We start from the raw sequence: 26,271 nt of genomic DNA, 5'->3' as shown, positions 1-26,271 counted from the left end.
TTTCATGAGTCAGAGCAGAGTGAGATGATTACATTCTGCTTTGTGCCAAAAATTCTCGGCAACGTTTACACAAGACATTATAGATGTTATTGTGGTTACATTAAATCATCTTGTACAAGGCTAGAATATTTAGCCTCTGATGTTTCACGGCTTCCATTAGCCATCTGTAATGCATGTTTCCCCATGTACCCACAATGTTTTTCTCTCTCCTCTTAAAAAAAGATAAGTGCATCAATAGAGGTAAAGGGGGTCTTCATGCCGCGGAAACTGCATAGCTTGGAATCGCAGAGGTGCTATCGTTTTTCCAGAACCCACAATGTGGCCCTTGTGTCTCAGGTTGGGCCTCTGCTTAAAGGCAGCCCACATACCTGTGGAGTCACATTCTCCCAATGAAGGGGTCCTTTGAGCTTGGCCACCGATCCTCACCAATTCCACATGTGCCTTATCAGGACCCCTGCAGTGCCGATTAGGGAAGAGCTCCATTTAAGATACTGTTCACATGCTGTTTCCCGCTCTCAGGAACATTTTCTTAACATAAACATTTTATGAGTATACATCCATAACTGTTTGAAATTATTTAAATGCACGCCTGCACTCCAGATGGTCATTGCCGTTTTTCTGCACTTCTGCCAATTTCTTTTCTTTTTTGTTCTCTCAGCCTTTGGTGTCCTTGAAGTTTTTGTGTAAGTGCCACTGATCCCAGGTGTTTCGTCAATGCATGCACATTTACAAGTGCGGCAAAGGGAATGACCCCTTTGTTTATTTGATCTGCCAAAAGGGCAGTTTTGGCCCTCAAAAAAAGCATCCATATTCAATGTATTTGTCTGTGTTTTATGTTAAAGGCAGAACATGTAGTATTATATGCAGGTGTTGGAAGACTTGACTCAGTGCACACTGACATCATGGAAACGCGATTTATCTGCTGCAAGCACAAGCCGCCTGTTCTTTGATCAGCTAACGACAGGCCTTCCCAGTCTAACAAGCAAAACAAAAATTGCTCATACAGTACATCCATATGGTGTTTCAATGTTACACACACACTTGGAGTATCTTTAGGATTAAAGGCGAACGCCGGCTGTGGCAGAGTTCCCAGGAGATAAGACTGCCTGTGAAGCTATTACTCAGTAACTTTGGCTGCTGTACACTTTATACATATACAGTTAGATGATTATTTGTTGATGGTTATTTCGTGTTGCATATTGAATAATGGGGAAAAAAGAAAACATCTTTACATGATATTTTAAAATAATCTGTTTTTTATTCAATTTTGATGTCAAAATGTGTGAAGAGGTGCATTGAATTAGCTGGTAAAGAAATTGGGACAATGAGCAGAAGTTTGTGTGCTGATCAGATTTACTGTTCATTAAAATTATTAGTTCACCCAAAAATGATAATTTAGTCACCCTTGTGTTATTCCAAACATGTATGATCTTACTTCTGTGGAACACAAAATAAATATGTTTTTATTTCTTTTTTATTTCTTGACAAGCATTGCTTTGCTTTGCTTTGCTATGCTATGCTATGCTATGCTTGGCTTTGCTTTGTTTTTGGTCCATACAATACAAGTCAATGAGATCCAATTTTGTTTTGGACTCCATTGACTTGCATTGTGTGGATAAAAGGGTTTAACTTTCTTCAGAATAATTCTTCTTTTGTATTCCACAGAAAACAAAAGTCATGCTGGCTTGGAATGACATGAGAGTCAGTAAATGATGTCAATTTTCATTTTCTGGTGAACTATCCCTTTAAAGCTGACAAATGATCTTACATGTTGTTTGGTTATTGAACATAATAGGGTGTAAAACCTTGCAGTCAGTGTAGGCCAAGCGGATGAGTGTTGTGGAGGTCAAAAGAAGCAGGGCACTGGGGTCGAGTCTAATAGACCGCAGCCTGTGGCTCTCCTCTGTGGAATCGACTGAATGCTTGATGAAGGATAGAAAACAAACTTGAGGCTTCTTGCTCACGTCACTTACTGAGGGCTACAGCCATCTGGGCCTCACTGCAGCCTTGCTTCTAGGCATAAATCATCACAACCACATATACACATGCAGACTACTTGGCTCCCCGGGTCACGCCGGAGATCAGGTTAAGTTTAAGTTTTTTTTTTCTTTCTGAGAGGAAGCCGTAATAGTGTGATCAAACTCTCAAGACTGAAAAACAAAAACAAAAAAAGAGAAATGGAGGGAATGAGAAAGAGGCAGACAACAAAAGGGCAGACATTCCAACTGTCAAAAATACTGTGTTGTTGGCATAGTAGCTTGAAGATCCAGGCCTGGCTACCAGACACGACTAGAGTTGTGAAAACAACTCAACTCGTCCTCTCTCAGCACTTCGGCTGGACAGTCTTCGCTCAGATCATCCCATAGGCACAAGCGTGCTCACCTCAGCTCACGAAGCTCAATTACATAAGACAGGAAACCACATCCCGGGGCCCATCAGCTCCTTTCTTAAGCTGCAAGGATATTTGTGCTTTCTACAGCTCCACCCTCATTAACTAGATTAGGCTGGGGCTAAGACTGTGTGCAGAGCAAGACTGGCCCTTAGATTAACCTTCTCATGGTCTCAGGCTTGCAGCACTTCAACCTTAACTCCTTTCTATCTCCAGCTTTCCTTGTGTGTTTGCATGGACTCAAGCAGAAACAGATGTTCACTTCTGCTTCTCTTTGGCGCTGTGCATTTCCTCCAGCCACGTGCTTTCACTCCCATCATTACCGTCCAAAAGCAACAGATGTTCCTTAATCTTGACTTTGTTTTTTTGCCACAATGGTAATAGTTTCCCACATTCACTCTCTCACAACATATGAGTCACTGAGAAAGGTTATGCCCCGAGGTCACTTCGATAACAGCATGCGATGGAGCAATAATGGGTGACGCAACTTGGGGAAACCGAATCATATGAGAAGGTCAAGGGCAGATAAGACCTGGTAACCGGATGCTAGCTCTCCACCTAGTTAAACGTGGCCTTTCAATTATCTGCTGGTGCTTATTTGATCTTTTACAGTTGGCACGGCAGAACTCTCACCTATCTTATGAGTCTGGGTAGGTTGTTTTTTAAGAAGATGCCATAGAAAGTGCTGAGAACTTGGAGCGTGTGTGTGTGTTTCTGAGAAGTCCCTCTTACAGCTCTTACAGTAAGACAATGCACAAACTGCGTCTGTTTCAGTGGAAGTGTGTGTCTGTGCCAGGGTTATTAGTGGTGGTTTCTGCTAAATGTGCATGTGAAGACAAGCCTTTAGATGACTGCAGTTCTATTGTATCAATCAAATCGAAACTTTTTACTCCATGTACTCTGGTGAAATTTTAGATCTAATATTTATGTAAATACAAATAGTAAGGTGAAGATGTGAATAGCAAAGTTGGCTCATTTTCACTGCTCAAAATCATTTTTTTATTTCTGTGTGTGCTAGAAATATTTGTAATTTCATTACATGTTTCTTTACCATTTTCCTTACATACATTTTTCTTTATATATATATGTTTAAAAAAATCCAAAAATTTGTATCCTAATGGACATTCAACAAATCTAAAATATTAAAGGACAATACGGCAGTGAAAAGAGAAAGTTGTGTCAACTGATCCAAAACTTCCTTACATGTTTCAATGACTGCAGTTCTATTGTATCAATCAAATCGAAACTTTTTACTCCATGTACTCTGGTGAAATTTTAGATCTAATATTTATGTAAATACAAATAGTAAGGTGAAGATGTGAATAGCAAAGTTGGCTCATTTTCACTGCTCAAAATCATTTTTTTATTTCTGTGTGTGCTAGAAATATTTGTAATTTCATTACATGTTTCTTTACCATTTTCCTTACATACATTTTTCTTTATATAGATATGATGTTTTTTAAAAATCCAAAAATTTGTATCCTAATGGACATTCAACCAATCTAAAATATTAAAGGACAATGCAGCAGTGAAAAGAGAAAGTTATGTCAACTGATCCAAAACGTCCTTACATGTTTCAAGGTCAGTTGGACATTTTACTTACACAATGCACATTTATAAAAGAGCAAAAGTACCTGTGGAGAATGTGCCACTAGGCATCCAGAGCAGGTCTCCCCGGTTCAGTCTCTTTGTAGCTCTCAGTAGTCTCGTTCCCTCTGGCCTCCGCCTCTCTCCTTTTCCCTCTATCCCTCCTTTCTAGCCTCTGCCAACTTTCTCCAGTTCCCTTCCAGGAAGCGCTTGCGTATCCCTGTGTCCCTTGGCAGTAGTGAGGCCATGCATCTCTGCTGTGAGCGAATGCCACTGAGACTCCCTCTGGAGATATGGAGCTAGAGACATGGAGCTAGCACACTAAAGGCGAGAGACTGATGCTTGGCAGTTGTGGAAAAACAAGAATCCATTCTGCTGAGGAGGCTGGCGCTCTCTGATACTGAAATGAAAGCAAACAATTATTTATTCAACATTTACACACACACCCCTACACTATCAATCCTATGCTTTTTGTAGAAAATCAAAGGGCAAATAAGCGTTAGCATTGAATGAATGAATGAATGAGCTTTTATTGCCAGGTATGTTTACACATACGAGAAATTTGTTTTAGTGACAGAAGCTTCCACAGTGTAACAGAATGACAGTGACAGAACAAAAAAAACACAGAAAATAAAAAATAGAACAAGTAAAATAAGGAATAAAAAATATACAAATCGACAATTGTATGTACAGGTATAGAACAATAGACAGTTGTATGTACAGGTATATTATGTGCGACTACAATGTCCAGCAAAACATCAGAATAATCGAAAACCGGTGAAATATCGGGTGGTGTGTACTTCCGAATGATCAGCAATTCGTCTCTGGTGAAACTGATTGCTGGGATATAACTAAAGACAGGACAAACTAACAAAAACATAAAAACAACTGCGGAGCACGCCACGGAGGCAGCCATCAGCGTCGGCGCCATCGCGAAGAAAAAACTTCATTTTCTTTTAAAAACTTTTCTCCATTGCAGTTAGTTAGCATATGGAGCTGTTGCTCTGATGGTTTTGACTGAATGTCTTCATGTCCTCATTTCAACCTCTCCAAGGTAGGCTGAGCAGTTTAGTCTGGTGCTAAATGATGTAGAGTAGAAGAGGCAGTGCACTGCTGATGTTTAAAATATGTGATCAACAAGGTCAATTTACTCGTACGGTATGCTTTTGACAGACACAAACAGACTGAAATGCAGCTAGATAAACAGAATGACAGACTATCTAGACAGACAGACAGACATTCTCTTGTTCTCATCTTTTTAGACAGATTGATACATAAAAAGACATATAATATAGACAGGCAGACAGGCTGTCTATCTAGGTAGTTAAACTGACAGACTTTCTAGACAGACAGGTATCCATATAGATAGACATACATACAGACTACCTAGACAGACAGACATACTCTGTCTAAGTAGATAAACAGACAGATTATCTTTTTTTCTAGAAATACAGATATCCAGTATATAGACAACAGACAGACAAACAGGAATGCTGATAGGCAGACTGATAGACTATCTAGACAGACAGATACACAGATAAACAGCCATACTCTATAAGCAGATAGGCAGACAGACTTTTAATGCCTTCACGTGCTATTGGAATTATCATAAATACAGAAAATGGACATGAACGGCCACTCAAGTCATATTTACAACTGGGAAACTGAGATGATTTTGATACCAGAGTTTCTGAGTTGGGCGGGCTATGAACCTTGGAGGAAGAGAGAAACAGCTGTAGTACTGTAAAGTTTTATTTGTTTTTTTCCCCCCACAACATCTACATTGCTTTCTTCTGAAGTTACAGTCATGTTTATTTATGTATATACTGTACATAACCATTTGATGCATTTTGTGTGTTTCAAACACAGCCAAAATAGCATTTATTTGACTGAAATTAAGGAATCATCAGTCAGCTGGATATCTAGATAGCGCAGTGAATGTGTATATGTGTACCAGTGTATAGGAAACTACATCAAAACCTGTTGGATATTGACTAAACATCCTCCATATCTTTTAGCTTTAATAAGATCTCCTCAAAAAAAAACAGGCAAGAACAAACTCATAAGAGGGATGTCCACCATGATTCTTGTTATTTCCGACAACAAAGCACTTGAACGCGACAAACTTGTAATTGCAACTTCAGAAGTGGGAAGCAGGAAGTTTCTGATAACATGTGAAGGCAGCACATCTATTTAGACAGATACAAGAGACAGACAATATAGACAGACAGACTGTCTATGTAGGTAGATAGACAGACAAGAATGCAGATAGATAGATAGATAGATAGATAGATAGATTGTGCATGAGGGGCTGTGTCGGTTGTGTGTTGGTGTGCGAGTGTGAGTGCGCTGTGGCAGTGGTTCTCAGGGAGGCACAGGTTTGTGTGAGAGCGGGATTAGACAGCCAGCTGTTGAGCAGATGGAATGTGTGCTATGCAGAGATGAGAACGATTGGGATCCTGCAACTCTTTCTCGCTCTTCCTCCCACACACCCTCCCTTCCTCACTAAACCGTTATTAGTTGCATTTTCTGCAAAAAATGTGTGATTTATTTTATTTATTTTTATTTGATCACCTGGCAATTTAGTCTTTCCTGCGGTGCCTTAAAAATCAATATCTGTTTTAACATAATGCATTGTGTATTGCAAAGTGCTTGTGTAAAAACAGAAAAACACAAATATAGTTTGATTTCCAGGCAGTGTAGTCATACTGACTGTGTTCTATTAGTAAAGCCACAACCTCAGTTTGTTTTTCCTAATGATCGTCTGGTTGACTAAGCATTGCTCGGTCATTTTTCACATTTTTGTAAGGATTCACAGCACAACTCTGGTCCTGGAGGCTGTATATGTAACAACAATCACTAATCAAGAATGTGCTGGTTTGTCTCACTCCACCAGGGGGCAGATGTGAGCACATGCCTCTGCACAAAGATGAACGAGTCCACAAAAGAACTCTTTATTTTCAGGGTGAAGTGCATGAAAAAAATTCCATGAGGCTTTAATCTAAAAGCAAACAAACAAATTGGTCCCTCTAACAGAATTGGGGACTGTGAAACATTTATGTCTGACTGATCGGCCCTCCTGATAGTGGCTGCCTAGTTTCTCTATCTGCAACCCGTATTCAGGATGCTAGCTAGAGGATGTGAGCTGTTTTTAGGCCCTTGTAACAGTTCTACGGTTCTCTAGCGCTCACACACATTCACAAACGCACACACAGACATGTGGGTGTAGTTACTGGCCTGACCGTTTAAGCGTCTGCAGCTCTGTGGGTGTTCTTGGAGGCTTTTTTTCCAATAGTCGGCAAATTCAGTTTTGGATGTTTACCTAGCACCTCCTTATATACACACGCACGCTCTCATTCACATAGAGCTAAACACCCAAACACTCTGCTCACACTGCAGCTCAAAATGTTTCCTGACATCCAAATAGAGGTTTACATGTTGGTTTAAAGAGTGGTGTAGGGTCAAGTGTGAGCTCTCACATGACTCATTTAGGTCATGACCAGTATTGGGGGTAACTCATTACAAGTAATGCAAGTTACGTAATCAGATTACTTTTTTCAAGTAACTAGTAAAGTAACGCATTACTTTTTTACTTTACAAGAAAATATCTGAGTTACTTTTTCAAAAAAGTAATGCCAGTTACTTTGTTTTCCCTTTTTTATTGCTGAAGAGTGTTTCTTCTCCTGCGTTCTACTGTACAGACGTGAATTTACTTTTCCTTCAGCCTGAGGTTTATTCTTTAGACTTTTTGGTGTGAAAGGGCTTTTATATTTGCTATAAATAGAACTTTTAAATTAAAAACAATCAAGCCCTGCTTATATTTAAAAAGTAACGCGAAAGTAACGCAAAAGTAATATAACGCATTACTTTCCATAAAAAGTAACTAAGTAACGTAATTAGTTACTTTTTTAGGGAGTAACGCAATATTGTAATGCATTACTTTTAAAAGTAACTTTCCCCAACACTGCTCATGACCTTTATAACCTCTAACCTTCAGGTTATTAACTATGTGAGCAGTCCAAGGGTGTTGCTAAGGTGTTCAGAGTGTTTTTAGCATGTTGCTATGTGGTTGCTAGGGTATTATGGATGTTTGTTCGCAACGGTTCAAGGGTTGACTGGTTAGCATTGTCTAGTTAGACCCTGCTAGATCCTGTTACTACACCATCAGGGGGCAAAATTGTTCTTTGTTGACAGCCTAAACCTGTGTAAAATATATAAAAATGTATGATATTTGTAAAACATACATATAAAATATTTTTAAATTAATTTTGTTACTGGTGTTATTTGTTTAGTTTAGTTTTTCTTTTGTTTGTTTTTTGTTTTTGCTTTGCTTTGTTTTTCTTTGTTTGTTTTTTGGTTTTGTGTTGTTTTGTTTCTGGTAGTGTGTTTTGTTTTGCTTTGTTTTTGCAGTGCTTTGTTTCTGATTTGGTTTTTTGTTTTGTTTTGTTTTGTGTTTTTTATGTTTTGAGAGCAGTAGTTGGTTTCTGAGGGTGTTTTTTGTTTTGTTTTCCTTTTTGCTTTAGATTTGTTTGTGTGTTAAGAGCAGTGGTTTTGTTTCTGAAGGTGTGCAGCGTTTTGTTTGTCATCTGGCAATTAAAAAAAACCTAATTGCTGAGTGCAGTTGTTTAGAAAGGCAATAACACACCTCTTCTCAGTTGGCTTTGGTCAAATATTTTCTTTTCCCTTTTCTATTTCACTTTCTTCACTTTCTGTCATTTATATTCACTTACTCTTAGTCCATTTTTCACATTCCTTATTGGAATAAGGAATTATTTTTCCATTTTTCACATCCCCCCCCCGCTTCCGCTTTCCCGTCTTTGACCTTAACCTATAATTGAAGGCAGAAACTCCTGTCCACCCCAGATATCCAGAGAGACACTAGAAAGAAGCAAATGAAATTATTCCGCGTTATGCAGAATAGAATTGGACAGCTCTACTTTTAAAATGAGAAATGTTTGTTTCTTTCTTCCTCTTCTATCATCTTCTCTTCCTCTGTTTATTTTCATTTATATATTGTGAAGCAGCAGTTATTCAGAACGTGGCAGGAGGGCGAGACAGAGGGTGAGCAGCTCGCCTCGACTCTACGGCTCCCTATGGAGACTGTATGCGTGAGAAACAGACGTGAAGCTTTGGAAAGTCGAGTGCTGAGCTTGGCAGGAGCACAACTGAAAGAGGTTCCCTCTGAAGCCAAGAGCGGAAGGAGAGGAGTGGATGGACACACTGGAAGTGAACCTAATGACTAGTTTGAGTGTGGAGGTGATGAACAGGTAGTCAGTCCCCTGCGGAGATGACTTACAGACCCTATGAAAACTGCATAATGAGCCCATGTTCTTTCCTGTGTTGACGTATTTCCTTTTAAAATAGGAAGTTTTAGTAGGACTTGTCGACATCCTCATCTTTTTTTTTAATAAACTGAATTTAGTTATGTTACAGCCATGCACCATTATTTGCTACTTGCTAGTTAGTTGCAGGTTGTATTGGGGACATTCTCATTCAGGAGACATTTGTTTGAACCAAAAACAGTGTAGTAAAGGATATGTTTGCTGTACTAATATATGGATGATCTCAAAGCTAACACATGGTAGGGCTGGGCGGTATATCGAGTTTGTACGATATATCAATATTTTTTTTATAAGCGATTCGATATGAGGCAATACCGTTTATATCGATATACAGTAGTTTGATACGAGCGCATCTGAAAATATAGCGGAGGACACAGACTGAGCTGCTGTGGAGAAAGTGCATAATCCAATTTGTTCTAAACATGTGAACAGCTTCATATTAAGGCCTTTAAAAACTGGTAAGACATAATTTATAGTTTTATTTCGCATATTAGTTTAAGCGGCTCGGCCCGTTAGATGCTTGGACAGAAAGGCTGCGTGTACTGCCACAGAGCTCAATTAAATAGGAGCGCAATAATTCTGACTAAAATACACATTTCTCTGAAATATTTGTAGTTGGACAATAAATGTGACATGTAGAATTTTAAACCTACAAGTAAGTATTTTTATGATAGTACATAGTCACAGTAAAGTGACTGTAATGGGGTAATCAAATTAGCCTAACACAACTCTGTGCTTTTGTTCTCATTAGTTTTAGTTTAGTGAATTTAACTTCTGCTTTAAAAGCCTTATTTTTGTTTTTAGATTGCAATGTTACAATGTTAGAATGAAATGTGATTTAACCCTTTTTTGCACATAATATAAAGGCTTACATGGTTACATTCACTTTATTTGTTTTCATAGCCTTTAATATGTAATGTTTTGTTGGACAACATTAAGTGGTAAGTGAAATATATATATATATATATATATTAAATCACCCAAACACATGCACACACGCATATACACACAGCATTAGTAAGGTTTCCATCTCTTGGGGAAGCCAGCGTTCCCTGTGCCTACCTCCCGGGGTCATGTTAAGGTGATTGTGTATGACATCACTGTTGTTGTGACTCATGAAGGCCCAGAGGTGCTGTGAACTCCCAGTGTGCTCTCTACTCTAGAAATAAATACACACATCAATCATGCTCATGTAGTGTATTTGGGTGGATGACAAATAATGTGTCTGTGAACCTGTTTTTTTTCAGCATCAGTTTTTCAGTTTTTTTTTCTTTCCCAGTTTGTTTATGACTGTGTATTATATTATCATTGCTGTAACTGGGCAAATTATCACAATTATTTCATGTAGTCTTACTATTAATATGAAGACTATAGAAATACTCTTGAAATGTAAAAATGTAACATTTCTGTAAAGACATTAATATATAATGTATACACACACACACACACACTTTTTTATTTCTCAGTTTTTTTCTTTTTGAGGGAGCTGTTATAAAAATATTGACAGACGACATTTGGCTCTTGGGTTATTTTTATTTAGAGCAAAAATTCACAAACCAGCATAAAAACATCAATCTGTCCTTCTCGATCTTAAATAAAAAAAAATTTTTTTAAATACAATATATAAAATATAAAACTGGCATGATATTTTTAGTTTATTTGTTTTATTTGTACACCTGTATAGGAGGGCCTTTAAATATAGTCTTAGACAAAGGTATATTGTCTCTAAGAAATGTATTCAATATGTATTAATTATGTATAAATTAAAAAAAATTGGTAGCTCATGCAAAAAGTCAACTCAGCAGTGTCTGTAAAAATGTATGCATTTTTTAAAAATCCTTATCCAGTAATCACAAACAACTGCAAAGCTCATGAAAAACCCCTAATTCAAAAGTGTGAGGACCCTAAATTATAAAATAATTCGTAAAAAATGTTCTTTAAAATAGTTTTAGATGAAATAGTGACACTCTGCAGGGCACTGTTGGTGTCAACTGCCCGTTTATACACATACTTTTCTTTATGATTTAACTACTCATACTGACACTATGGAAAAGGAAACTCAGAAAGGGGAGGCAAATGTCAGTAGTTTCTCAGCAGCAGGTGAATTACATCAGCTCTAAGTGCTATATAATCCACTCTCACTTCAGTAAACCTTTTATCAAAAGAAGAGAATTTTATAGATACCTAGGGGAGGCCACACACATGAACTCCTCCATATGCACTGATTTACAACACTAACATCCAGAGAGTGAAATCAAGCAAGTGTTTAGTTTAAGAGACCACTCTTATGGAGGCTCATGTGGATCCTGTGTGTTTGGGTCCACTGTGGAAATTACAAATCAGGGGTTAGTGTGTAGTTGTGCTTGTGTGTGTGTATAACCACACGAGGCAGTAAAGATTTAAAGGTATTCTGTCAGACTATCTGTCGCTGATGATCTGGTAGCTTAAGTGATCTAATCCGGCCTTGGGAACATGAGGTAATTGAGCATTTTTTCCAATGTGCGGATTTCAATTTGGCATGGGAGTTGCATACGATTTATAGACATGATTCAGTATTGAGATGTAGAAGCACAAGCTCCCGACTGCTCATGTGTCCTCTGTGCCAGCGCTCTTTCAGTGGGGTCTGCAGGCTCCTCTGCGCTTCTGGAAAGTTTTCCAATGCCTTGTGCAAACTTTTCTCCTCAAATCCAAATTCATTTTTTAAACACATTGCTGTTTTCTCATCAAATGTGTCTGTTTCGTCTTCAAAGAAGTCCATGGCCTGGAAAATGTACTAGTGGTTACAAGAATAGTTCACCTTAAAATGAGAAAAAAAGTTGTAATTTGGGTTTAGAACAACACGATGACATAATATTCTTTATTTTTGGGTGAACTGTCCCTTTAAGACTTTATGCTTTAATCTCTTGTTCAGTTTCTAACTTAAAACTGACCCCTGCTGATTCATAATGGAATAACACCCTTTTGTTTTTCTGTTCTTCTTTCTCTTTCTCTTGCCTACAGATCATGATTCAGAAGCAAAGAGAGTTCAGGATGTTCTCTCGGGAATGGAAAAACCACAGGTGGGTCTGGAATACGAGTTAAACCCCTCACAAGTGAAAATTACTAATGGTTAATGTTATCAGATAAACATGATATCTTTTATTGGCCAAAGGAAACTACAGGCTGCAGATGTAAGCGCACATAAAAACAACACAACATGATTCATTATTTTAATATGTCATAAGGAGGACATTTGGTAAAAGTCACAGTGATCTTTTCAGATTTGTTTACAATTCCTAACTGTTCCCTTTGCAGCCACATAGTGGCACCATTTTGTTTTATTTTATTGGTCCACTGTCAAGCAGTGGTTGACTGGGTGAACATTTCCATCAAAACAATGTTTTCTGACCGATATGTTTTGCTCCGTTCTTTTCCTATCTGTTCTTTCTGTTGTTTAGTTCAGGAGTATCTGAGGACATCCTGTCAGTTTAAGTGATAATCCATAAGTGAAACTAGCCCATATTTATCAATCATCTTTTTTGTTTTGTGTTTTAGCTTGCATGCATTTGTTTGTGTGTGATATTTGAACAGCTGTCTCATTTGTATTAATCCAACATTATTATAATATTAGTGACATTAAGGCGGTTTAGAAGAAAATCAGCGTGTTAACACTGCAAACAAATAGTCTAGACAGACAGAGATTATATTTTTATGATGTTTAATAATGACAAAAATTTAATTCAGGCATCTGTATCTCTTTCTGTCTGTCTGTCTGTGTCTGAAAACTACATGCATTGTCTATGTTCTACATTTTAGCAAATCTTGACATTTGACATTGAGTAGTAGGAGTACTTTCTACAATGCATTGTTTTGTGAAAATGTTTCTTTAAGAAATTACTACATTTATTCAGCAGGTAAACTTTAAATTTGCAGTAAAAACTTTTGCATTGTGACAAGAATTGAAGTAAATGTTTTGTTTTTTACTTTCTATTTATTGAAGAATCTTGAAAAATGCATCCCAGTTTCCACATAAATATTAAGCAGCACAACGGTTTTCAACATTGATAATAGTAAGAGTAGTTTGTTCAGCAGCAAATCAGCATATTAGAATGATTTCTGAAGGATCATGTGACTGGAGTAATGGCTGCTGAAAATTCAACTTTGCCATCACAGGAATAAATTACATTTGAAAATATATTAAGAGTTATTTGAAATTGAAACAATAGGACTGTTTTATTGTATTTTTGATCAAATAAATGCAGCTTTTGTGAGTATAAGAGACAACTTTCATACATTTAAAAATCACACTGACCCCAAACTTTTAATGTTAGTGTACTATATACATGCAAATAAATAAATACAATAAAAATACCAGCAGTTCCGTTAATGGAAGAAAATGTGATGTAAAATGCAAGAGCACAGAAGGAATATACCATGATGGATGCAGGGAGGCTGAAATGTGTCTCAAGATGAGGCATTCTGGAGGGCTGTGTGGGACTGGAAGTAATAGACTTCAATTTGCCCTCATCCTCATCTCTGCAAAAGCCTGTAATGGAGCTGCCTTTCTGGTTCAGTTTCTTCATGAACTTGAATTCAGCTGGTGTAGCTCTCTCAGCAAATCACAAAACAGAAATTCTCTGAGTGCTACAGAGACTCGGGCCAGTTCCTTTGTATGTCTGATGTTCAGGTGCAGGTGTTGTTCCCAACATCACAAGTTCTCTAGCACTTCTATACCACAGTTCTGGATTGAGTCATGATCCAAAGAAAGAAAGCAAGATGATACTTATGACACAATTTATAACTTTTGTACAGGACAGCAGGTGGCACTGTCACCAAACTTGTTACCGTAAGGGCTTCTAAGGTCATATGCTAAATTTCATTTGTGTGTAGGCATAACTTCCTGCTGAGTGTCCTCACCATGAACTTTATGGATGAGTCACAAGAAAAGAGTTTACATTAACACAAAAAAAATGGTATAGGTCTCAATTCGCTTTTCAATTCAGTTAAAGTGGTAAAGTGACTCTGAGAAAGCTGGGTCTGATGGCAGCCGGTTTATTGAGAACATATTGCTGTAGCTTCAGAATTGCCAGTGGCAATGCTAGCTGTGTACATCCGAGAGGCAACAACCATAGCTTATCCACAGACATGCTTTCACCTGCAGGATAGATTGTGTCTGAGAGCTGTTTGGTTCTGGCGTTAGATTGCTTCTGCCTGACCGAAGCTAGCGTGAGACGTCTGCAGCTCATTCATGTCAGCGTTATACCCTCATACACCGTGTTACGTTGAATTACCTGTTAACAGAGGAGTTATAGCCGCTCTGTCTCTTTCCATTTATACCTTCAGTTCTGTGTTTGACACATAAATAGTTGGCCTTGCAGAGGTATAAAGCTGTGCAGACCGTAGACCTTAAACTCAGATGTGAGTTAGCATTAGCCTGTGGTAAAATGTCTGTGGTTAAAAGTTAAGGAAAGTTTGTTTTGTTTTATGCTCGTACAACATAAATTACCCTAGAAATTTGTAAAAATATAAATACATTTGAGTCATTTCTTACCTGACATGGTGGCCATAGCTTTTTCTCTGGATCTATATTTCTTTGTAGGCTACTTCTTTTTATCTGCATGTCTATAATCCTGGTAGGTTTAGCAAATTAATGGTTTTAGCTGTATGCTAACCTCATAATGAAATGACAATCCCACAAACTCTTCAAAATGACTTGCTCCTTCCGATTTCTGTCTTAAATTGAATTTGGCTGGTTTACTGGAGCTCTTTGCAGCAACATCTGAAAGCTCCTTTTGAGAAAGGAGTTTCTGGACTGTTTTTAAAATGTCATTCACTTTTGTCATAATCTTGGTTTATAAAAGTGATTTGTTTGTCCTGCACATTTGTGTGGTGGTGGTTGACTTGGAGTAGTTTTGTATAGTGGTGTGTTCTGCATTGTGATCATATTAATTGAGATACAAAATGGAATATTTGTACTTAAAAATATTATACAAAAAAAGTTTACGATTAGTAATATTGTTTCAGATTCTTGAGGCTGTTTGTTCTGTGTTTATCAACAGGTTTTTAATATCCAGGCCCGGACAGCGCGACTGACCTGGGCTCCACCAGCAGGCCTTCAGAACAGAGACAGGCACAGTAACGGACACCCCTTAACCTACAGCTACGAGGTCACTCTCTCAGACAAGGGTCGTAACGGCCAGTACCGCGTCATATATAGGTAAGATAGACCGGAGTATAATCACAGAGGAGCTGTGTAGTCCGCTTAGGATCCTTGAGAAGTCTTTATGTTCTCATACATTGCTCAGGATCCTTGAGAAGTTTTTATGTTCTCATAAATTAGCAGTGTTCACCACAAAGGAGCAAGTTAGACATGCATATATCATCCATCGAGCAGAAAGAATCCAAAATCATTGGATGCAGCCTGTTCTCCCATCAGGACATGTATGATTCAATATCCAGAGAGCAGACAGGAAAGATAATCAGACCCCTAACACCCTGTCATCACAGCTTTGAAGCATGAGTCTCAAAGCATGACTCAAAGCTCAAAGCTTCCGACTTAAATATGAGAGCAGTGGTGCTGGTGAAATCTTACTTTATATATTATATTATGTTGTATTATATTACTGTTCAAAAGTTGTTTTATTTAAAATAAATTAATACTTTTATTAAGTAAATATGCTGTTCTTTTGTATTTTGTATTTATCAAATAACCCTAAAAAAACAGTCTCATGGTTTCCACAAAAATATTATGGTAAAGTGATATTTTGAGTTTATAACTATATAATTTTTTTAGTGCTGTCAATCGATTAAAAAAAAGTAACTAATTAATCGCGCATTTTTCTGAAATTAATCGCGATTAATCCCGCCTAACATTCAAGTTTTTAAATATACTTTTATATTGCAATAATTTCACATTCAATCTTCAAAGTTTGAAATCTAAACACCCCCCCCATTGACTATAGCCATTCAACATTACAGTATAATTGAGAGAACATGACGCGGATCTGACACGCATTATATTTTCTCTCAACTCTTTTTACCTTTTCTGACCTACTTCAGGTCTTAAAGTCAGTCTCTATTAATGAGCTGACGAGTTAAATCGGGTGTGTTAGATGAGTGAGACAGTGCTGGGCTGCTCCAGGACAGTTTTGAAAACCATTTCAGAGACATGTTCTTAAATGTGACTCATATAAAATATATTACATGCATGCACAGTTTTAAGGCAGCTTTAATCGCCTTCTTGGTAAATTCATGACTTAACTGACCACGACATTGCATGCACGTAGTTTATTTCGCGCTTTGATATGAAAGGATACAGGCTACAGCGTGCGCCGGCGCCTTTGTGCCTGCAATTGAAGAGATGTTTTTTTTTTTCTGGGCTCGCTTGACTCTCGCCTGGCGCTGAAGTGAAGTGGAGCGTGCGTCTGAAACATCTCCCGTTCTCAGTCGTTCTTCTTGTCAAGAGAAAAAGTGACAGAAGCAGCAATTGTGAGTGGGGTGGCCAGCCCTAGCCCTGCCTCTGCGTTAAGTGCGTTAAATATTTTTAACGCGTTAAACTGAAAAAATTTATCGCCTGCGTTAACGCGCTAATTTTGACACCACAAATTTTTTTATATGTGTATGTGTTGCTAAATTAAAATCACACAAATCAGGGCTTTAAACTGTATCCAAACATGTCCAAATTTTAAGTTAACAGCAAACCTCATAAAAATATTAAAATGTCAATTCATTCAATTCTGTAATAAAAAAACAAACAAACTACAAAATAGCTTGGTCTTAGTCGCTCCAAAGAGTCCCTTTCAAAAAAAAAAAAATCTTATTGTCTTATCATAATATTTTATATACATATGGAACATTGGTGCTAAAATACCCTTGTTAATACAGTTTCTAATTTGTTTTCGTACATAAATCAGTTTTTCATTGTGGATGTTTAAAGAGCAGGTCATATGGGTTTTTGAAAAATATCTCTTTTGCAGTTTATAACGTAGCTATCCTTAAATGAAAACAATCTGCAAAGTTGTTAATCAAAAAAGTGCATGATAAATAAAGATATTGTCTCTCAAAAGAGATAGTGAATTCTGAATCGCCTTAACGAGTTGTCATATTTTCGAATCTTTTGCCTGTTACCGGTATACGTCACTGTATAACACATTTGTGTTACCCAGTCTTGACCGCTGCATGGAAGTTATAGGGTTAATGCGGGAGAGACGAGCGAGTTAGTTATAGGCTGGTGCTCCTGTGATACAGCTGTTCTGCGTTCTGATTAAAAGTTAAGACACAGAGCGTCTTTTATCTGTCGTTCTTCAAACATTACAGTAGACATATATGGAACGAACCGTTTGACTCTATGACTCTAATATTAAATGTATATTCTGAGAAAATTACAACGTTTTCTGACCTTAGATGCATTTAAACCTGTTGTAGGGGACTCCAACACAATATTAGGACACTTTAAAATACCATATGACCTGCTCTTTAATATGGTTTTAACTTGCATATTAAAATCATTTGCTGTTTCCATAGAGGCTTATGTAACAGAAATATTTCCAATTTAAATGGGATGCACTACTCGTGCTGCGTTTAAAATTGGTTTGTGCTTCGCCTTTCAATTTGGCCTCACGGTTGGGTAGCGCCGTTCCAGCCCGCATTTGAGTGTTTTCCTTTTGTTGTTTCCCACACTCAAAAAGAAAATGATCTATCTAAAAGAATGGGGCAATTTTGGAGTTGCACCAAAGCAACCTCTAACAAAATATAATCACACTGCAATAAAAAATGGCCGCCGGAAACCCTAAAATCTATCAAGACAAAAGCAATCACAGTTTTTCCCTTGAGCAATTGTGCTCAATACCTCAACAACATCTCTTATGTAAGTCAATGTTGTGCTTTGAACACCACAACTCTATTGCTGGCATCCATTAAGGTCAGTAACCATCATGTATGTGTGTCCTTTCAGTGGAGAGGAGTTGGAATGCAATTTAAAAGATCTCAGACCAGCAACAGACTACCACATAAGGTAAGTGTAGCTCTCAACTTTATTTCTTGCAATCTGCCATGAGGTTCGAGTAGCTCAAACTGTTACTGTGATTAGAGCCCATTGTCACAGAAATTCATGTTATTTCGGGTGATCACTGTTGTCATTACAGTGATCCAATTATCGGCAGTCTTCTTTTTTATATAATCATAGTTACCGTTAATGGAATATTAGTCATCATTTTAACTTCCATTTTTCTTTAATGACCTCAGCTCTACCTAAATGTCTCTCTAATGGTCTGCCTGTTACCTGTGATTAATTGAGCCGAAAGTGCCGTGCACCACAGCGCTGGAAAGGTCAAGATTAAATATGATGCATGTACTGTTCCTCAAAGAACCTTTCAAGCCCACATTTGATGTAATCTGTGCCACCGCGAATAGGCGCTGTTGGTCTGTTCTGTCATTGGGAGCTCTTGTTAGTGGAGAATCCAGTGCTGGATGTCGGTTTGCCTGGATCCTCATTAAAACACATTGAAATTGTCGGCTTGGTTTTCAGTCGACCTTTGACCCCTGGCAGCAGTTGAACTTGGAACTGAATATATGTTCTGATTAAGGGATGTTGGGAGACTCTTCGTCTCTACAGTTAGATTTGACCCTGAACGCCCTGTTTGTCCCTAAGAGTTATTATTTTTTGCTCTTTATAAATCTCAGCGACCTGTTGGGACATGTCATGTGTGTCTAGATGATTTTGTCCCAACTTTTCCAGCACCGGAATAAGCAATGAGTGTAGTGCTGCACTTTTTTTTTGCTAGCTCATCTTTTTTTAAAAGCAATTTCCCAGCATTGTAAAAGCAATGTGGACTCAATCAGAAAATGCACTGAACTTCTGATTGCAGTGTATTAAAGTATTGAACAAGGCCCAGCTGTGCTTTTCTTCCTGTAACTTAAATGCCGCTAGAAGTGCCAAGGTCATGAGTTCGATTAGTCATAAAAAGCACCTTGAATGCACTATACGTTTCTCCCTTAAGCGATATTCTGTGGGACGCACAAAAGTGTTTTTTTCCTGCTATAAATGCAGTATAGGTGACTTTGAATGAACTATGCCACTAAATTTATGTGTGTTTGTCTTTCAAAGAGTGAACGCTTTGTGCAATTCTGTGAAGGGTTCGTGCTCTGAGGTGGGGGCTTTCACCACCCACAGCAGTACTCCAGACTGCCCGCTGCCCCCTAAACTGTCCCACCGCACAAAGAGCACGCTCACCCTGCAGTGGAAGGTGAGAGCACTGTTTATCACGCACTAGTATGGAAGTTAAAGCCATAGCCAGATGGTTTCCCGTGCATCAGATATCAGATATCAATTCTTCATTCAAAGTGCATTTTAGCATAAAGTTTGTGAAGTTTTATTGCAGGTGAGAACTTTTTGCAAGTCTAATGAGCCTGGTAGATTTGAAGGAGATGCTCCATTCTTCTTACTAAAGTATTAAAGAGATCAAGTAAGAGAGTTCACCCAAAAATGAAAATTGTCATCATTTACTGACCCTCACGTTTTTCTTCAACCCTATATAACTTTCTTTCTTCTGTGGAACATAAAAGGGGGAGAAGAAAAAGATCACGCTACCCTTTTCTATACAGTGACCGTTAATGATGACCAGGGGCCACAAAAAATGCAGAAAGCACCTTATAATTGTCTACATGACACTAAATTTTAGCTTCTTATGCTCAGCAAGGCTGCACTTATTTGATGAAAAATACAGTAATGTGAAATACTATTACAACTGTAACCGTTATAACTGCTTTGTATTTTAATATATTTTAAAATGTAATGTATTCTTGTGTTGGAAATGCTACATTTTCAGCATCATTACATCAGTCTTCAGTGTCACATGATACTTCAGAAATAATTCTAATATGCTGATTTGGTGGTCAAGAAACATTTCTTCTTATTATTAATGTTGAATTAGAAAACAAGAAGACCAATGTGGATGTGAGTATATAGTATATAGCACACAAGACGTATGGTCAGTGTATTTTTATTTATTTTTTAAATAGTTCGACAGCCCCTAATCACCAATTACGTTCATTGTACGACAAATATAAACGTACATTCTGCTTTCTCTTTATGTGTTCAGCATAATAAAGAAAATCATAAAGGTTTTGGAATAAAGCAAGTGATTGACTGAACTATACTTTTAAGTAGGGATTGCTCCTATTAAGATAGGGGTGTTCGATTCCAGGTTTTTCAGATTTGACTCCGACTCCCACCGTAGGAGTCAATGGAATCGACTCCTCGACTCCATTTACTTTAAATCCAAACAGGTCAGGAAGAGAATACAAGATTGCAGTCATTATTACAAACTAAATTTAATCTTTTTTTTTGACACAAAGCCTTAAATTTCTGTTATTAAAACAACACACTTTTAGCATGACTGTCCAAATTGGGTAATGGCATTACCTTGAAATGAGTAGCCTGTTAACATCATCTTTCAGTCCATGCTGATGTAGTGCACTCAACTGTTATACACTATATAGGACTGGAAAAAGTAAGCGATGTTGGACATGACGTGTCGACTCCCTATCACTACTTTAAGGTTTTTATGGTCCAGTACACAGACAGTGCTTCCTGTTCCTTAACTCATTTTATCAGGAAATACGTTTTTCTTCCAGTTTTCCTTCTTTTTGTGCAGTTCTAATTTGTTTCTTTTTATATCTGTCTTCTCAGGCACCAGTCGATAATGGATCAAAACATATTGGGTGGGGGTTTTTTTTTTTTTTTTTTTTTTTTGGTTAACAAGAAAGACTTTATAAAGTTTTTCATTATTATTATTCAATTTCTTTTCACATTTTTAGTAAAAGGGCCTTCTGGATGAACTGCATTTCAACATTTTGAACACTAATGATGTCTTTTTGACATCAGTCCTCTTCACATTCACTCTATTTAAAGATTCATATCTGAGTGATGTCTCTGCATCCTTCACAGACCACAGCACACTGTTGCCACTCATACATTTCTCACTCCAGCCATCATTACAGAAGCTGAATGGCTTCAGTGATTTTATGCAGTGTAGTGACTGAAATGTATGTGTTAATCATCTACTTCATCTATTAGGGCAAAAAGAACAACATTTTCAGAGAATGTTACTTCGGAAGCCAAAGGCACTACAAACTCACTCATCTGTGTCCAGCCATGGCATACACTTTTCGAGTGGCGGCACGCAATGACATAGGAATGAGGTATCACTGCAGAATTACATGCATAAACATTTTCTGGGCTTACACAAAGTATTTAAATACATTGAAACGCAATAACATTACTGTTACGTACTTTTTTAGTATGGATTGTGTGCAAATTGGGATAAAGGACATTGTTTGACCAACTATGTTAGGAGGTAATATGAGGATAATAAGGCTCTTTCTATGGGTTGCTGTACAGGATGCATATTATTAAATCCAGTGTATGACAGAACAATACCATTATCCCTCTGTAATCTCATCGTATCACCATCCCTCAATTCTTAATGGAGGAGGAAAGCCATAAAGTCACCTTGATTCAAGAGAACGGATGGCCACTGGAGTGCTTTGTCTTTCTCTTTCGCTCTCGCTCTCTTCTACTTCTCCATTTCACCACCTATATATTTTTTCCACACATCAAAAAAAAATATTTATGGCAAAATAATATATATTGATGTAATTTAATATTATTATTTTATATAATTGTATAAAAAAAAAAAAGAAACAACTTGATTAGTAGGGAAAGCCAATTGACCCTCATACCAATCATACAGAATAACTAGAGAATATATCTATATGTTTGGTCTAGTGGGTGGAAATGAAGTTGTTGAGGGAAGATGGTCATCACTCTGAATGCAGCGCCATCCCTCGTCTCCTCCATCTCCTGACATTAATACCAGAGACACATTCTGAGAGTGAAGCAATACGCTGAAATATGAGACTCCACCTCCAGCAAGCCACCTTTTGCCCAGTCTGAAGAGGACATTTTTTATTACTTCTTTAACTGAGAGAAGCTCATTTAATATCTCCTGTTCCCCAGTGGCAGTTATAGACACTCTCCTACACACAGTAAATACTGAGGGCTCTAGTAAACTTGTCACAACCAGTTAATTGGAAGAAACTAGATTTAAAGCCACTATCGAGAGGAGAGGAAAACTATTCAAATTCCTTAAATCAGCCTGGAAGTTATTCATATTGGAGCGGTGTTTAAAAATAAACTCATTTAAAGTGTCTGACCTGAGAGGGATGCAAATGAACACCGTTCTTCTGCAAAGTTTATGCAAAACACATTTATACGTTCTTCCTGACGGATACCCAACCAACTAAAAACACTCTATTCCTGGCCGTTTTATGGCTTCTTGTGTGTATATGTGTTTGTGTGTGTATGCATATATTAATGTAATTCTGAATGTTTTCTCTCTTGTTTTGTTTGTCAGTGGCGTTAGTCCTGAGGTGGTCTTCTACACGACTGGAAGTCTGCCCCACCTGCCCCATGCTCCTCGGCTGGTGCGTGCCGGCATCACATGGATCACGCTGGAGTGGAGCCGCCCAGATGGCTGCACCGCAGAGGAACCCGTCACATACACGCTGGAGATCCAGGAGGAGAACATTGTATGTCATTTAGATGACAGTGTAATCAGTTATTACATGAAAACGACATACTACAATTCTACATACTTGAACCCAATGGCATTTGGAATTTAAAAACTGGTCATTAATTAGGATCAAAGGAGATCATTTTTAAAGAAGTACGTGAATCAAATAATTGTCATAATATTTGACTCAAATTAGTGTTTGAACATCTGCACTGTTCCACCAAGACAACAAATAGGCAAATGTCTTTCTTTTGCATTCATATAGTACTTGATGTATATGCAATGCTCATGAGAACCAGTTTAATAAAAAACATACAAATGTCACTGAAAAATAGTCATAGTTTGGTTTAATATATAGTTGCTGTAGAACCAGTTATTGATGGGTTACTCTTAAAAAAAAAAAAAAGAAAACATTTTTTTTTAATAAAATTCCTTACGATTCCCAGTGCAACTTTCTGTGATGTTAATGGTAATGTAAGGTCACTAAGATGCAGTTTTATGGTCATTTTCTGCAGGGAACAGAGTTTCACCCAAAGTACACTGGAGAAAACTTGACATGTACTATAGAGGGGCTGAAAAGAAGCACGCAGTATAAATTCAGGGTGAGTAAATAAATTTTTTATATAGCTTAGAATATCACAAATATCACATCATTGTGTGATTCAGAGCTCATCAGTTCATGCACTCCTAGCTATAATCATAATGCATATCATTTAAAGAGTCCCTTGGTTGACCTGAAGGGCAAATCTAGATTACAACATCATTTGGAACTTTGGAGAGTAACACAAATGTGCAGAGCATGCTGGGAAATGTCGGCTACTTCACTACTTAGGACAAGCCAAGAGCAAAAAGTTACAAACATGTTACAAGTTACAAACCTGTGAGATCACATTGGTCCAAAATGTGGACATACATATAACATCAAATTTTGAAACTTTAGAGTTGACAGACAAACCTGGTTTGGAAACAGAATATAGAAAATAAATGACAAAATACTTAAAAATGATCCTGCGAGGGGTATGTTAATTCATTATGTTTACTGCTTGTTGGTTTGGTATGATCTGTGAGGTGGTACAGTAGATGGATTGACAAAAAAACAAGCCACAAAAAGACATTAAAGAGATCTTAAAGGGATAGTTCACACAAAAATTAAAATTCTGTCATTAATTACTCACCCTCATGTCGTTCCAAACCTGTAAGGCCTTCGTTCATCTTTAAAACACAAATTAAGATATTTTTGATGAAATCTGAGAGTTTTCTGACCCTGTATAGACAGCAATACAACTGAAATGTTCCCAGGCCCAGAGACATAGTAAGGACATCGTTAAAACAGTCCATGTGATATCAGTGATTCAACCGAGCATCATGGTATTCTTGTGAATGGTGCGGACGGTGATGCAGAGGAGAAGAATTGTTGAATAAAGTCATTGTTGTTTTCTTTGCGCAAAAAAAGTATTCTCGTAGCTTCACAAAATTACAGTTGAACCACTGTTGTCACATGGGCTATTTTAACGATGTACTTACTACCTTTCTTGGCCTTGAACATGGTAGTTGCATTGCTGTCTATGCTACGAGTCAGAAAGCCCTCTGATTTCTTAAAAAATATCTTAATTTGTGTTCCGAAGATGAACCAAGGTCTTTCGGGTTTGGAACAACATGAGGAAGAGTAATTAATGACAGAATGTTCATTTTTGGGTGAGCTATCCCTTTAAAGCTCACATTTGACACATATGCAAATGTATTGTTATTGACATACTCAAAAATAACAAAGAGGTGCATTTGTCTGTTTTGAAGAGAATAATGCTTTCTGTGCTGGTCAGATATTAATTGCCAAGTCGTAGTGACCTAATGTTTTGGTCAAGCGTAGTGTGCTAATTATTAGCCAGAAGTGTAACAGAAGTTTAACACCTGCTCTTTAAAGGCACACAGTGTTTTGTTTACCTGTGTGGGTGAGTAACTGTATGTGCAGGAAGCATGTTTGTGTTACATACATTGTTAAGTCATACATTGTTAGTTACAGTGGCAACAAACTGCTTTAACCTCTCTCTGTGCTCCACTGACTCATGCTACAGTTGTTTTTTATTATCATCACAGATATTTTCTTCTGTCACATTCATATAGTGAACTCTCCTATCCAATTATGAGTGAACCGCAGCCCTCGTCAAGTGCTGCTGTAATGCAGTGAGTGGGTCTGGCTTAAGTGCTTTCATAATGAACAGTAATTCCTCCGAATGGTGCACACTCCTCTTGGGTTTTTTGCATATTTTAAGTGTGTAAAAGTGTTATGTCATTACCGCTGCATTTGTGGGGGATTGTTTGCGTACAGATGCTCTTTATTAGGCTGTGTGTAATGGTTTCATTGTTATAATCTTACATTTTATATGCATGAAGATGTGTTCAAGCGGTCAGATTTATGTATCATACATGTCTCTTATTTCCCACTTTTGGACATTTGCGAATCTTATATATTTTTAATTATTTTCTTAGCTACCTTATTCATATAGCTAAGGTAAATTGTTTAATTTTTTGTTTCAGTATAAAAATTAGGGATGGACAGAAATACCACACTTGAAAATGATCATGAAAACACAATTATTGTATTACTAGTTATTTTATTAAAGTAAAATGTAAATTCCAAAACATTTCAAACCAATCAATATAGAGTGACTCGAATGAAATTTGCTTAATTTAGTATTTGTTTCAAGTGTTTTTCAACAATATTTCAAATATTGCTATTGCTTGTAGTTAGACTTGGGGTAGGGTGGCCATACATCGTCTTTTTCCTGGACATGTCCTGACTGGGATTTCTAAATTGTTGTTTTTTTACAACAGTCCTCATACATTATATGTACGTGCATTTGCATTACTTTGACTATTCTCTCTAGATCCCAACTTCTTGCACCCGACAATTGCTCAATTATGTACAATACCTACATGTTTTTGGTCAAACTATTTTCCAATCATTACCTTCAGCAAGTATGAAAACAATAGAAAAACAAAGCCAATACTTGGACATTTAGGCAATTTAGAAATCCCACCCAGGACAATTCTGGGATCAAGAGTACATGTGGTCACCATATAAATTAATGATATCTCAAAACATGCAATTCAACAAGAGCAAAAAGAGCTAGTGGTGCTTTCTCTTACAAACAGGTTTAAACAATCTTGTTTTTGTCTCTTGAAGCTCATAGCCTCGAACCTGGAGGGCAGGAGCAGTCCCAGTGAGGTGCTGGTGTGTAACACCAGTCCAGACAAACCTGGACCCCCCTCCAGACCCTGCATCAAGGGCCCTATCAGACCCTACAGCTTCAGTGTCAAATGGGGTATGGCTTTTTGTGCAGCTGAAATGTTCAGCTTGAGTTGTTGCATTTGCTGAATTGGTTTCTGGCTGTGAGGGGAA

General features: G+C 37.6%; 1 protein-coding gene across 1 annotated transcript in view; it reads left to right on the top strand.

Annotated features, from left to right (window-relative positions):
- LOC107722494 (fibronectin type III domain-containing protein 3B-like) overlaps window positions 1-26,271 on the top strand; it is a 162,181-nt gene that overhangs the window by 106,028 nt on the left and 29,882 nt on the right. The window contains exons 7-16 of the mRNA XM_016530860.1: window positions 12,319-12,377; window positions 15,357-15,514; window positions 18,251-18,310; window positions 19,403-19,541; window positions 20,987-21,018; window positions 21,245-21,257; window positions 21,374-21,498; window positions 22,713-22,887; window positions 23,387-23,473; window positions 26,056-26,194. Of these exons, the coding sequence (XP_016386346.1) occupies window positions 12,319-12,377; window positions 15,357-15,514; window positions 18,251-18,310; window positions 19,403-19,541; window positions 20,987-21,018; window positions 21,245-21,257; window positions 21,374-21,498; window positions 22,713-22,887; window positions 23,387-23,473; window positions 26,056-26,194 (987 nt within the window). The remainder of the gene's footprint in view (window positions 1-12,318; window positions 12,378-15,356; window positions 15,515-18,250; window positions 18,311-19,402; window positions 19,542-20,986; window positions 21,019-21,244; window positions 21,258-21,373; window positions 21,499-22,712; window positions 22,888-23,386; window positions 23,474-26,055; window positions 26,195-26,271) is intronic.

The sequence above is a fragment of the Sinocyclocheilus rhinocerous genome, unplaced genomic scaffold (assembly GCF_001515625.1).
Source record: "Sinocyclocheilus rhinocerous isolate Xijiao unplaced genomic scaffold, SAMN03320098_v1.1 scaffold541, whole genome shotgun sequence".
Lineage (NCBI taxonomy): Eukaryota > Metazoa > Chordata > Actinopteri > Cypriniformes > Cyprinidae > Sinocyclocheilus > Sinocyclocheilus rhinocerous.
Note: the sequence above shows the minus strand (reverse complement) of the source record. Positions and strands in the feature narration are given on the sequence as shown.